The following is a 14,762-nucleotide window of genomic DNA, read 5'->3' as shown; positions in this document are numbered from 1 at the left end:
TATGTATTTATTTAGTTAGTTTGCCATGAGACAAACATTTCAGTCCACTCTGAGTTCTTCTTCGGTTTTGTGTTTTCGGACATAAAAACTGAACCAATAACGGGGAACACAACATTTGGAATCACTATAATTCAGAATCATTCTCCCATATTAAGACTGGGGAAATCAAAATGAACCGCACAATGGCAGCTGTGCGCTGTGTGTGTATGTGCAAACACCCTCTGCAGACGGTGCGCACAGATGTGAGGAACACGTGGTTTCTCCAAGCAGCCACTTCCTCTCACGTATGGATTCCTTCACTTTGGAGTTTCTCCTGTTACTCTTGCGGGTGTGACTGGAGCGCTCATGACTCGGATACACCCTCAAACTCAGCATCCCTTCCAACAACCACATAACTATTTTACATTTTTCCTCCCTACTTTTTTAGAACTTCTTCTTCCATTTCTTATTTTTAGCAAAGTGCGTCCTTTTTATGCAGCACTAAAGTTACCTGCGCTGAAGGAGGTCTAGCTTAAAGAGCTGCGGATGGAGCTTTGAAATCTTATTATTGTTATTATTATTCTTTTTAATAACCTATCAACACGCTAAGGAAACCGGGAAAGCCCACGGATTCAAGGTGCCTTGGCGCATAACGGGAGGTTTCGGGCAAATGCCACTGCGATGCTGTGGATGTGACTTCAAACAGCAGCTTCACAACGGTAGAGTCCTGTAAACCACAATGAAAGGTAAGCTCAGTCTGGGGACAAAAGTTTTAAAATGATGGAAAATATCTAAATAGCAAACTTCGGTCTACTTTCTGTTTACCCCACATTCCTCTCGCGCTTTTTTGTCACACTTTTCTGCGCGCGCTCTCTCTCTCTCTCAGTCTGGGGCATGAGGAATGCGTAGGCTACAACTGGCGTCTAACATCTGGAATCAATTAAGGCACTCTGTTTGGGATTGTTTTGCATCTGTCCACTGCTGCACATCAAACACTAACCCGTGTTAGGAGAACTTTTCAAAACTTAGGAAAAAAATGAATCATGGTGCAGTGTGTGACTGCCTCGGGAGGGAGAACGTGTTGTTTTAAATCAAGGTTTAGATAAAGATTTCCCAGATGCGATTCTCATGTATTGCCCTGGTGTTTTGGACTAAATTAAGCTCCTCCATGTCAGTCTCTGAGGTCCAAGCTTTATAGGTCAGTAAGCTGTTTCCCTCTTACAAATAAAAAACACTGGTTACTGCCATCTTGTGGTCTCTCTTAGAGAGCTTCACATTTTGACCACATTTTTGATCATCTCTGGGATTTCACATTATTTCCGCCCAGCAGAATGACAGACATTGCCCTTATACTTTCAATTTCTGATATTCCTGATTTTAGAAAAACAAATATAATAATAATAATAATAATAATAATAATAATAGTAATGAAAGGGAATGATTTATGGCCTGACCATCAAATTAAAGAATTCAGAAATTATGGCACTGCATAACCTCAATGCAAAAACAAAAAAAACCGCAAATCATATAAAATCCATTAAGGCAGGTAAATACTTGCTAGGATCAGACTCTACAGAGTCCATACTCTGTAGAAATAGAGGAAGTGCATTCTGCAATCTGGGCGCAACAGCTTGGAAGGCTCCTCTCGAGTTCTGAAACGGGTGTGGGGGACCACTAGAAGGTTTTGATTCTTGGCCCTTTCTTGTTTAGACAAGTAAACAGACGATTACAGTAGTCCAGTCTTGTAGAAAGAAAAGCATGAATTATCATCTCAGGTTCACTTGTTGACTCAATTAATCTAAGTTTTGAGATGTTTCTCAAATCACAAAAACAGGTTCTTACTATCCATTTTAAGTGTCACTCCAAGGAAAAAGCTTGACCAAGAATAAAACCTAAATTTGGAGACCTTGGAGAGTTTGTGACCTTCAGAAGGCTTAAATGAGCAGTATAGCAGAATATCACCAGCAAAAGATGATAAGAAACATCAAGAAACTGCTGTGTTATCTGGCCTAAAGGAAGGATCTACATCAAAAACAGAATAGGCCCCACAGAGCCTTAAGGAACTCCACTCTACTGAATCCTACTGCTTATTTTTATATAGATATAGAGACATGGAAGTGTATTTTTTTTTCTAATCTTACAGATACTGCACATTGCTAATACAAGCAGAGATTTTAACAGGATAAATATCAGTATTTTTACACTGTTTATCTGTATGTATTGTTACTGCTTTCATTTAAAATTTGAATATAAATGTGAAGGGACGTCTTAATTCAGAAGATAATTAAAGGCAAATAGATACTTATAGAAGGCAAACACAAAGAGGCACTGGACTGCTGTAGGATTCAAGTTTTAAAATACTGATGTTGATGGGGCCAATATATTGGGCGATATTAGCTGTTTTTCAATATACTGGTATCAGCATTTAAAGAAGAGATCGAAGAAACACCCTTCAATTGTGTTATGATTGTTAATGCAACTTCTCTGTTGTCAACACTTTTGGAATGCTAGCTGATCCAAGCAAAGTCAGGCGGTGCAGAAACAAGTAATCCACCACTTGCTGTGACAATAAAGCACATTATTTTTCTTTGTATTATCTTAGTAAGGACTCATAAATATCTATATATAACAAATGTTATTGAAATCTGGCAATGTTTCATCTGTCTGGTAGAAAAAAAATATCAGCCAACATATATGTCAGAGTTTTAAATCAGTAAATATCAGTAACGGTGTGAAAAATCTTATATTATTATTATTATTATCATTGTTATATATTTTAAACTTTCTTTTCCATGCAGGACTTTGTTTATATCAGAGAGACAGATGGCCTAACCTTCCAAAATGGACAAATTGTGTCCTCTCAGTATTATGTAACTATTAGTCTCACTAGTATCTGCTTCTGGAATGTTAAACAATCTTTCTTAAGTATCCTGGCCCCATGCAGCAGTACGCATCGCCAAATCCAAATAACACTCACTTTGACTTGCGCTTTTTTCAGGTCAGCCCTTCGGGTAAAATTCCATTTCCCAAAAATGACTTTTCAGCAGCTCCAGACTTACACTGATACAACTATTGTAATGGGATGTTTTCATGTTACTTGGAAACATAAACAGGAAAGAGGTTGTTGGGGGTGTAGGGATAGGGAAACACAAATTGTAAGATTGGTTTAGTATGTTTTACAACACTTTAGATTGTTCTGGTCACCTCTTAGCTCCATCTGCTCTCTGTCCATGGGGTCTGCTAAAAGGTCAGAGTCATTTATTTCAGTACTAGACCTTGGAAAGAGGCAGCTTCCCATCACACATTTCTTACTTCTCCCGTTTCCAGCTGAAGAAGCACTGATAGAAAAGAGTCACTGCTCTAGTCTTCAGACATTTATTGCCCCTTTTAAGGTTATATAGATGAAAAAGGGGGTTTTTGTCATAAGATTATTGGGACATGTTTTGTTTCTTTATTTTCATGGGTTAGAGTTGTTCCCACAGACATGGGAGAATAATCCCACACAGTGGTTTTGGGGTTCAATCCTGTCAAGGTTGGACATGTTGATAGTCTGATTTAGACGATCTCAGTTGGACAAATTTTGGACATGTTTTTAAAATGTTTAAGGCAGATTCAGTGGGCAACAAATAACATTTCCTATATGATTTTCTTACAGTACTCATTGAGAGAGACATGGTTTTAAATATCCTCTACAAAGGAAAATTTTGATTTAAATTGACTGGAGAAGTCTGTTCTTTATTAAACTGTAATTTGTGTAGAAAACAAAAGCTAATCTTAGGGTTTCAGTAATGTTTCAATCTCTTCATCAACAGGCACAGTTTACAGTATATTCAAGCTCACATCTCTTTATTTCTGTCTGACTGAATTTAACATTCTATTGGTTTTTGGTTTCTTTTTGTTTACTTTCCATTAAATTTTATCCCTTTTACTGTTCTCCTTCCAGACGACTTTGCTGATGAGGAGGAGGTGCAGTCCTTTGGTTATAAAAGGTTTGGTAAGTATAAAGTGACTTCTGGAACCATCTGCTGTGACCACCTTAACTGGTTCATATTTCTTATGACACATCAGTGATTTTGCACACTTTTTTGTGTGTGTCTTGGCTGTAGCCCATCTGCAATAATCCTTGAGGTTAAATGCAGACTGCAACTCATTTCCGAGAAAGGTACTTATTTTTGGCTGTAGCTTTCATTTTTATTTTATTTCTTTGTTATAACAGAAAAGGATTACAGTGGAACGAGAAACCACAATATCCTGGGTGTTCCTGACTAGCTGATAACTTTGCAGTTTTATCAGCACATGTGTACTTCTGTTAAACCCTGGGCTATATAAAACATAAAAACTGCCTCCCACTGGATCTGTTCTTGGTATGTATTTGGGTCTTATGCAGACAGGTTTGTTGACTTACCCACTCATCAGGTAATATATATATATATAACTCAAAACAGATGTTGTTAACATCCTAGATGTATGGCTATATTGATATCAGCCATTGGCTTGTGACATATGCAGAATCTGTAGGCAACAGGAAAGATTTCTGATATGTAAAGTGGATCTGAGAGTCCACAAACACTACATAAGATTTTCTTTTACAGAGGAGGTACCCATTGTTGGGTGAAAAATGTACATTTCAGACATTTCTGTACTGGCTTTAATTTTCAGACACCATGTGTGGTGCTTAAATGGAATGCAGCTTCCTGCAATTCCCATAAATGCCCAATAAAAACAGATCAAATTTTATCCCTTTAATATTTGAGTGTTACAGAGTCCTTAGTGTTTATGCAGCCTAAATGCAGTAGGTGAAATACCTACCTTAAATAAGTTAAAGTCAGTTTAAATTTTATGTGTAGAGATCCAATTTGCAGCAACAGTCTTCTAATTTTAGGTAAAGAACCTACAATTAGAAAGAAACAACTCTATAAGCAAGCATTTAGTGACAGTGGGAAGAAAGAACTCCCTTTTAACAGGAAGAGACCTACAGCACAGCTAGACTTCTGTGTGGGGGAAGCTGTCTAACATGACAGTTTGGAAGGAGAAGAGAAAAAGGACAGCATAGGGAGAACTTTTGGAGAAAGAAGACAAGTCAGTGACACACAATATTAGCTTGTAATTGCATTATTGGTGAAAATAGGTGAGTGAAGAGGAAGAGCTCAGTTAATTATAGGAAGTCCCCCAGCAGCCTGAGCCTATAACAGCATAGTTAGGTGATGGTTCAGGACCACCTGATCCAGCCTCAACTATAAGTTTAATCAAAAAGGAAAGGCTTAAGTCCAGTCTTAAAACTAGAGAGGGTGTCTTTGTCCTGAATCCAAACTGAGAGCTTGTTCGATGGGGGAAGGGCCCTTAAAGCTGAAGGCTCTGCCTCCTGTTCTTCTCTTGGAAGCTCTAAGAACCACAAGTAAGCCTGCAGTCTGAGAATGAAGTGATGTATTGGGAGAATATGAGGTCTCTAAGATATGATGAAGCTTGATTATTCAGGACTTTTTATATGGAAAGAATCATTTTAAATTTAGTTCTGGTTTTAATCAGGAAGAGAAGCTAATGTAGGAGAAATATGTTCTCTCTTCCTGGTTCCTGTTTGTACTCTTGTTGCAGCATTTTGGATAACAATGTATCTCATGTACAAGACGTTCCAAATGTTGTTTATTTTTACAAGTAGCTTTTGTTTATTTTCTAGGCTGTCTATTACTGTATGTGCGTTAAACATGAATGCATGTGCTGATCCAACTCTTCTTACAAGAATAGGGCAGTTTGCATTTCTTTGCTTCCAAACCAAACATCGTTGTTGCTATGAATGTGTTTTTGTGTCATTCAGACAATATATATGTTGCCTATTATTTATTCAGACCATCTGCACTTTTTACTGAGCTGTTTGACCTCTGGTTTCTAAACAGATCACATAAGCGATAAGGGAAGTTGTATACCTAAATTGTATTTTTTCAAGTAGTTGCTGGACTTGAAACCTATCAAAACTGCTCTTTGGCACAGATTCTGTACAAGAAACACAATCCCTCCCTCCCCAGCAATATTAGTTTTTGATTGGCAGGGAGAAATTTGTTTCATGTTGCTCTCAGACCTTCAAAACATATTCACTTGGCACGTCATTTCTATATTTTTCATACTAAAACTAGTCATTTAGGTCCTCAGTCTTATAGGGAAGCATCAGCATTTCTTGTTTGTCCACTCAAGATGTAGTTTGATGTTTCGATATAAACAGTCACATACTATGAGCAGATTGATATTGTGCTCACGTCTTTGCATAAAACAGGGAGCTAGAAGCCATGAAGACGGGAAGCTTAGAAAAACATGTAGCCTGCATAGTTTATACATCCACCCTGCATTTCAGGGATTTTCTCCAACAAAAAATGTTAAACTGTACCTTTAACTTGTCTCCTACACTTATACATTAGCAAAAAATGGTATGTTGCCCTGCGTCTCCTATGTCTTCTTTTAATGACAGGAAAGATGGTGTTGACTCATTCTGACATTTACTTTTCACAAGTGGTCTGTTTTCCCACTAAGAGTACGTCCAAACCTGAGAAGTTGCTGAGCTGCTTCCTGTGTCCATACTGGAGGTTTATTCATTGCCGGCCCGTACTCCAAAAAAGAAAATGAGACAGAGGTGGAGTGTGGGTTTCAGGTCTGGCCTGTGCTGTGTCAGCAAAATGCCAAAGGAGAGAGAGGGAAGAGGGAAGTGGAAAAATCTATTTTTTATTTTATTTTAAAATGCTTCCTTTATCTTAGCATCACTCAGTGCCCAGTGGTTGTTTTTGCAGTTTGTAATCTGCATTTATTTTTGACTAATTCCACAGGGAAACATTTTTCCATTGTTTTGTTTTTGGGTTATTGGTTTTTTTGTTTTTTGTTTCTTTTTTTTTCTTTTTTCTTTTTGGAGCTGATGAGTCACGTTCTTTGCTTGACTTATTTTTGGGAACAAGTGGTTTTAATTTATGCAGAGTTTATTACAAGAAAAGAATGCTTTCTAAATGCCTCCTTGTTACTTGCACCCCACTTCCAGAACACGCATGCATGCACTTTATGTTCCGTTGTCGTAATGAAAAAACACTTTCTGGTGTTTTCAATAAAGAGCAGGAGTCTTGGGAGGAAACAGAGTGAAAATATGAATATGACTGCAAACAGAAAAAAACAAACTTAAGAAACTAGGTAACTAAAATAGAAACAATGAAGGACAACCCCCCCCCCCCCCCCCCCCCCCCAAAAAAAAACAAAACAAAACAAAACAAAAAACAAAAAAAAAACTCTTTCTCACACACAGAGAAGATAAGTTAATCCTGGATTGACCAGTGATAGTCTGGCAGGAATGGACTTACGGTAAATGGTAAAGCATGCCACAAGAGCTTCTGTTCAGAGCATCAAAGAGGGACAGTCGCAGGGCAGCTGAACAGACCCAAGGAGATTAGATTTAACAAGGTGCTGGAAACATTCCTCAGAGATTTTGATCCGCGATGATATGATAGCATCACACAGTTGCTGCAGATTTACATGAGTCAAATCTCACATTCCACCACATCTCAAAGATGCTCTATTGGATTCAGATGTGGTGAGTAGGGAGGCCATTTGAGTACAATGAACTCATTGACATGTTCAAGAAGCCAATTTGAGATGATTTGAGCTTTTTGACATAGCACGTAATTCTGCTTGAAGCAGCCAAGAGAGGATGGGTACACTGTGGTCATAAAGGGATAGAGTTAGACTGTTGCATGTAAGCATTGCCCCAAAGTGTGCCAAAAAAATCTGTGGCAGTATTACACCATCTCCAGGATTATACTATCTCCAGGGGGGTTAAACCATAAATACAAGGAAGGATGGATCCATGCTCTCTTGTTCTTTATTTAAAATGTTGCAAGAAAAATTTAGGCTCTTTAGACCAGTTAATTATGCAGTTTTGGTGAGCACAAATTGGGAATGGGAACTGTAGTCTCAGTTTCCTGTTCACTGTTTTGTTTATGTGTACTGACCACGTAAGATCCTCAGCCAGATGTACACCAAGGAAGCGGAAGCTGCTCACTCTCTCCACAGCAGCGCCATTGATGGTGATGGGGGTGTGTACTTCTCTGCACCTCCGGAAGTCCACTATCAACTCCTTTGTCTTTGCGACGTTGAGGGTGAGATGGTTGTCTTGACACCAGTGGGTCAGGGCGCTGACCTCCTCCCTGTAGGCCGTCTCATCACCTTTGGTGATAAGACCCACCACTGTAGTGTCATCCGCAAACTTCACAGTGATGTTGGAGTTGCTAGTGGCCGTGCAGTCATAGGTGTAGAGTGAGTACAAGAGAGGGCTCAGTACACACCCCTGTGGAGCACCAGTGTTCAGTGTGATGGGGGATGAGGTGATGCTGCCTGGTCTGACCACTTGGCGTCTGTCAGACAGGAAGTTAAGGATCCAGCTGTGTTTTAAAGGGGTACATGCTGGAGCAGTAACACAATTTAAAAGCAAAAACAGGAAATAACTGACTTCGGTAAGATTCCTATACGCTGATTTCCTTCAAGAACTGGATATTTTCTCCTGTTTTTAACAATTCCTTCTAAACCCTCAAGATTGTTGTGAGGAAAATTCGCAGTAGATTAACAGTTTCTGAAATACTCAAAACAGCCCGTCTGGCACCAACAGCCATGACATGTTCAGAGTCACGTAAATTCACCTTTGTTCCCCATGCTCAGTTTGAACTTCAGCAGGTCATCTTGACCATGTCTGCATGGCTAAATGCATTGAGTGGCTGCCATGTGATTGGCTGATTAGATATTTGTGTTATCATTTACTGAAAACCAGACATTAAATGCAAAGTTGTTTGTGGTACATCCGCTAATGTTGGTCTTTGATGCTCACATTATCAGTGCAGTAGTTATTCACACATCATTTGTCTCAATCTACAGGGTTCCTCTAAAAAAAACCTTTATCTATTTATTCTTTTTTCTGGGTTGTGAGTGACTTTAGTGTGTCATTATGTGCGTCAGAGGCCACTGTCCCCATGCATGTTGTATTCATTAAGGAATAGTACACGTAAGTTGTTGCCACGTTGTTTTTTCCACATTCTGCATAAAGATAAACCTTTCTTGACTTCACCCTGCTTCCAACTGAGGGCCTCTTGCGTGTATAAGCAGTAGTAGCTTCAGCTGACCATAAATTGTTCCATCTTCAATGTTTGACTCCAAATTTGTGGAAAAGGGTGTTCAGATGTGAAAGCCAGGTGGGGTGGAACTGCAGTGCGTCTGGCTTTCTTGCAGTAGCAGAGTTAGTCATTTCTTACAGACCAACAGATTTTTTTTTTTTTAGCCCTGCCATAATTTTAGTTGTCTAGCCTGAACCACTAGCCTAACCAAACCTTAAGCATATCTCAACCATTCTTTTGTTTCTGTCCCCAGTTGAACCCTCATGCAGAGCACGATTGTGAATACACTTGTACATAAATATAGGAGAATAGAGTGAATAGAATTTTCCAGAACCAGCATTTGTACGCAGATAGTAGGAGTGCAAACTTAATATAAACTGCTTTGTATCCAAAATAGGTCTTAGCCATGCACAGCTGGATGTTTTATGGTGTATATGAATTTGTATTGAGTTGGGATTCTGTCTGAATTCCACTAAGGCAATTTAGAGATCACAGTACATTCCAGCTGCCTCCAGTTACATCTTATTCACAGTATATCAGACTTCCTTTAGTACAGACATTGCCACATAGATATAAACTCAATAACACAATAACTCAAAATGTCAATGAAAAAGGATCTCCAATTTAAAACATGATACTTCTAGAGTTGCAGCAGAGTTTCTGTCAGTAAGTAGTTTTATATATAGCCACAGTTGTTTTTGACTGAAATTGGCCTAACCACCTCATCCTTCGTCCCCAAGGGATATGTTGGTCAATTTTAACGAGATCCCTGGAACTGACTGTCACCTTCTCTCACATAATGGATGCTTGTCAAGCTCTGCATTCATGGCAGGTTCTGGCTTAAGAATAACATGGACAATATTGGAAGCATCTGACTGTATTTTCTCTCTACAGTCTCAGACGGGCTGGATGAAGAACTTGTGTATATGTCTCAGCATCAGCGTTACACTTAATGAAAGTCTTCTGGCCCCAGTGATGGCCAACATAAACTTATCTGCTTCCTCTCTTTGAAAAACAGCAGAAAGCTTCACTGAAACTGTGCGTTTGTCATTGCGTTGCCGTGAATCACCTCGCTGCTCGCTGTCTGACTCGCAGACCTGGCTCAGGGACTCTTGTTGCTCTGGCTATGCTTACATTGGCCCCAGTCCAGCACAGAGCTAAGTGTTTTTCTTGTTTATGCCTTAATACTTTCATTTTGATGGCTTAAAATGTCTGCATTTTATCCAGAAAAGTAGGTTATGTAATTTTTCCAGTTACTCAGCTCTCATGTCTTTTAAATGACTGTGTCAAGTATGCATTTGTGTATTCACATCGGTGCATCTGCTGCAAAGGAAAATCAGAACTGCCCAGTCACCCTGAGCATTACTATGCAGGACTGAATACACGTAGTTCAGTACAATACTTCAGTGTTTTTCACCCACACTCCTGTAAATCAGATTTTCTTACAAATAGTCAGAGTCAGTGAATAGTTTAGCATTAGTCAAGTTTGGAGTTTGGAGACACTGACTCACTGAATTAATTTCCTTTCTGGGGCTTAAAGTGTAAAAGAAACTTTCAAAGCATGCAAATACTTGAAAGATTTAAAAGACTGAGATCAGGATATTTTATCATGATTATTCACTGATATCAGTGACAAAGATGTTTTTATTGCTTTGTCACATCAACTCAACATAATTTTTACATCTGGCCTGTGCTATATTTCCCCTAATGTACACATCTTTGCATCCAAAAAATACTGGTCTTCCCTTTACACCGAAATTCAGTGCATCTTGAAGAAAAAGTAGTAAGATGTTAAGTAATAGTGTAAGTACTATAAGTAAAAACAAGGTGTTTGTTCACATTACCCAAGCGCCAAGAAACAGAATATACTTCAGACCATTTATTCTGCCTCCATGATTGATGTAAACAAAACAGGTCCTCACTGCTGTGAGATCCCTCTCTGTCTCCACTGCAGTGTGTTTCGCACACAGTGTAGGTGTTGGCACTGTGGAAAAATAAAGCTTTCATTACTCACCATGTTTATTGGACACATATTTTTGGCCAAATAGAATGTGATAGTATTTTGTCTTTGTAAAATGGATAGATGTATCCAATGTGCAGTACAGGCTCACCTTTGAGACTGACTTAATGTTGGGTGACTCACATTAGCAACCATTTCTTGACCTACAGTATATTCTACTGCAGCTAATGGTGATTTTGCAGGCATTTGAATAAGTTAATTGTGCAGCTTTGCAATGCAGGCGCCACTATACAACAATCTTTGCATATGATTCGTTCTGGGTTAACATCACTTTCCCTAAATTTGAAATATTTCCAAACAATAGATAAGCAACCTTTAGGAACAAGCTCTTTGCCTTCAACTGTGCCAGACATTTGATTTTTGTTTTGACGGTCTGTTATCTGTTGTCTTTTAAGATAATGATACTGATTCAAACTTTATCCAAGAAACTTTGCAGCACAGGGAACAGCTTAGATTGGCAGATGCAGGTATGTGGTCAGGTAGTGGCTTAGGGAGCAATAGCGTTAGATTAGCTTTGCGTTCGAGCAGTGTTTTTTAAATCAGTAGATCATGTTTATTTAATTGTGGGAATCATGTCATGTTTGTGATTAAAGCTGAAATAATTTTGTGGCCCTGTGACACACTGCATGCATTTTTTTAATTCGATGCATTTGACATAAAACAAATAGCAGCTGCTAATTTACTTCTGAGAAATGTGGACCAGAGTAATAGGTGCACTGTTTCTGGGAAGGAATGCAGTGAAATCAGATCTTAAATTTTCTTCATTAATTCATGGCGCTATTTTGCATCAGTGACAAAAACATCAAAAAATCTGATGTTTAGTTTTTGTAGTTTCAAATTGCCTAATCAGCCATCAAAGAGTCCACGACATATGTGAATGATTGAGAGCTCTTTATTCTGTGTCTTTGTGGTGACATACCACATCTTATTAGATACAGTAAAAGCTGTCTGAATGATCAGACTAGTGAGAAATGAAATGTATTGGCATCTTCAGATTAAAAGCTATATTGCATTAAATAACTACTTTGATATGGATCACATTAAAACTGCAGCTGCTTAACAAATAGTTAGATACCATCGTCTCTGTGGTCAGCATCTTTCCCCACAAGTAAAGCCAGACTTGGCTGGACAGCCTGCTCAGTCCACGCTGTGTGGTTTTATTGGCTCTACTTGGCGATGAAGCTTGAAAGAAAGTGCTTTGTGGCGATGGGATAGAGTGTAGCACCACCTCAGACAGACTTAGGGTTATGACCATCAGGCTGGGTGATGATTGTAGCTGATTCAGTAAGTGCTTCCACGCTGGGCCACCCAGCCGGCATGACCACACAAAAATCCAGCTGCACAGATGGTGTGTGGAGTTAACTCCAGCGCTCAAGTCAAAATGCGAGTATAGCAGGTTTGGACTGAAACGAGAACGCAATGAAAGATTCGTAACCTTCTTGACAAAATATGTCTCAGTTTAATTGAGGTCATGTTCTTGTGGTGAATTTGAGATCCGTGGGGCTTTGTGAGTGAACTCCATGAATGTCATCCAAGACACAGACAGTTCTCCGTGAGGCTCCACTATGGGAGCCATCATAAAAACAATTTTCTCTGAATAACATGGTTACAATTAAAGAAATGTTTGATATTGATCACACTTATGCAATCCACATTTTACCAACGAGCACAGCATGCTTTCCTGGTAATAGGAAAATTGCGTGGTTCTTGAGGCATAATGAGATTATAGATATGGCACATTCGTACATGGAGGTTTCCAAAGTTTAAAAAAAGGTGCTTTCTTTAGTAGCATCTAGTGAATGAAGCACTTTGAACATTAAAGGTTGAGGGGCTCACTGATATGGTCAATTCTTTTATTCTTGTTGTTTTTTTTGTTTGTTTGTTTCATGTATTGGCAGAATATATGAAGGACTGTCACCTCAAAGTACACAGAACAACTCAACACTAACTGATTTCTGTGGGCTAGAGGGCTCAATTATACCAAAACCATTGACTACAGGCCAAATGTATGCACTTGAATCTTACATTACTTTATGTTCATGCATACAAGCTGTTCTTGCTTTTGCAAGGATTTTTATTGTGGGACAAAGTGATTAAAACTAATTTTCAATGTTCCTTCATAATGTATTGTTTGCATCAGGGATGCTGAAAGTGAGTGGCTGTTTATGTTATTTCTTTTCTGGCAGATAGAGTAATATAATTGGCAAGAATTTGAAAATAGCATTAACCCCACGTATGATGTGATTAGCTAATATTGGTCCTTTTATTATGCTTGAAGAAATTGTTTTTCAACCTAAAAACCATTGTTTTATCTCAAGAGTGCCAAAGGAATCTGTCAGAAGCGGAAATACTTCTTAGAGAGACAAAATTTGGCTCATTATATATAAACAGCTATGTGTCTGAATGGTGTTTTGCTTTTATCTGCTGCTCAAATATGTTTTGACTCTGTTGCAAAAGCAGAAGCTAAGGCGCAAGCCTCCACTCTATAAAAACACATGAAAGCCTTGTGTTTCGATTTCACTCTGACTGATTTGCTGTTCTGGCGACACGATGCAGATGGGTAACCTGCCAATTCACACATCGCTTCCTAGCTCAGTTTTGTGTTCCTGCCTGAAACTGTTCAGATTTTTAGTATATTATTAAGCTGCAGAAAAAACATGGAGTGTGATGATTGAAATGATTCGCTAGAAGTTCCTGTTTGATTTAATTATATATATGTAGGTTAAATGCAAAGCTTTTGTCATAGCCTATTTTAGCTAAATGTTTCCACAAGTGTTTCACACTACTTACCTTCATTTGTTGGAGATAATTATACCTGCTAAAAGGTTGGTTTGACTTTATGCACCACTAGTGTGTTTAATACACTATCATTTGCTGTTTAAATTTAAAACAACTATAATAAAATTATTGACCATTATAATTGGTTGAATTCCATTGACTTTCATCAAGAACTGATACTAAGTGGTCTAACTTTTCCAGGGTACTGTTTAACTTGACATTAACTCATTCCAACATGCCAACACTGGAACATGATCAGGAGAGACCAGGGGGTCTGTTGTACTGCTCACAGGCCAATAAAAATTGTTTATGGGTTCTCTATGTTTTGCTTTTTGGGTTTTTGTTCTGTTTTTTTGTTTTGTTTTGTTTTTCAAATTCATGCATGCCTGTTTTACCGGCTGGCTGGGGCCTTTCTTTGTGGGATTTTCATGTTTCATGTTCTCTCTGTACTTCAGCTTCCTCCCACAGTCCAAAAATACGCACATTAGGTGAATTGGTGACACTAATGTGGCTGTAGGTGTGAATGTGAGTGTGAATGGTTGTCTTTCTCCCTATGTTATCCCTGTGAAGGTATACCCTGCCTTTTTTTCCCCTTATGACAACCCAACTGTAACTCTGAATTGGATAAACGTAAGAAAATGGATGGATGGATATCTGTTTTAAAATAAGAAGAAGCTTAAAAGGATGAAAAGTTTGTGTTTTATACATTAATAGACTACTGCCTGGAATTTAACGTGTCTCTCTTTAGAGCTTTACTCGTGATGTAGTTTCAAAAATGTCTGTGTTTATTTGTGTAATAATACTTTATCTGGCTGTACTAAATATATGTTTTCTTGTGCCCCTCTGCACAAGAAAAC

General features: G+C 38.6%; 1 protein-coding gene across 1 annotated transcript in view; it reads left to right on the top strand.

Moving 5' to 3' along the window:
* Positions 1-449: 449 nt before the first annotated feature.
* colec12 (collectin sub-family member 12) overlaps positions 450-14,762 on the top strand; it is a 32,009-nt gene continuing 17,696 nt past the window's right edge. Inside the window, exons 1-2 of the mRNA XM_085377811.1 lie at positions 450-725; positions 3,923-3,973. Of these exons, the coding sequence (XP_085233937.1) occupies positions 719-725; positions 3,923-3,973 (58 nt within the window). The 5' untranslated portion in view covers positions 450-718. The remainder of the gene's footprint in view (positions 726-3,922; positions 3,974-14,762) is intronic.

The sequence above is a fragment of the Diplotaxodon limnothrissa genome, linkage group LG18 (assembly GCF_057381915.1).
Source record: "Diplotaxodon limnothrissa isolate DT_005_m linkage group LG18, D_limnothrissa_male_GT1.1, whole genome shotgun sequence".
Classification (NCBI taxonomy): domain Eukaryota; kingdom Metazoa; phylum Chordata; class Actinopteri; order Cichliformes; family Cichlidae; genus Diplotaxodon; species Diplotaxodon limnothrissa.
This window is presented reverse-complemented; position numbering and strand designations above follow the sequence as displayed.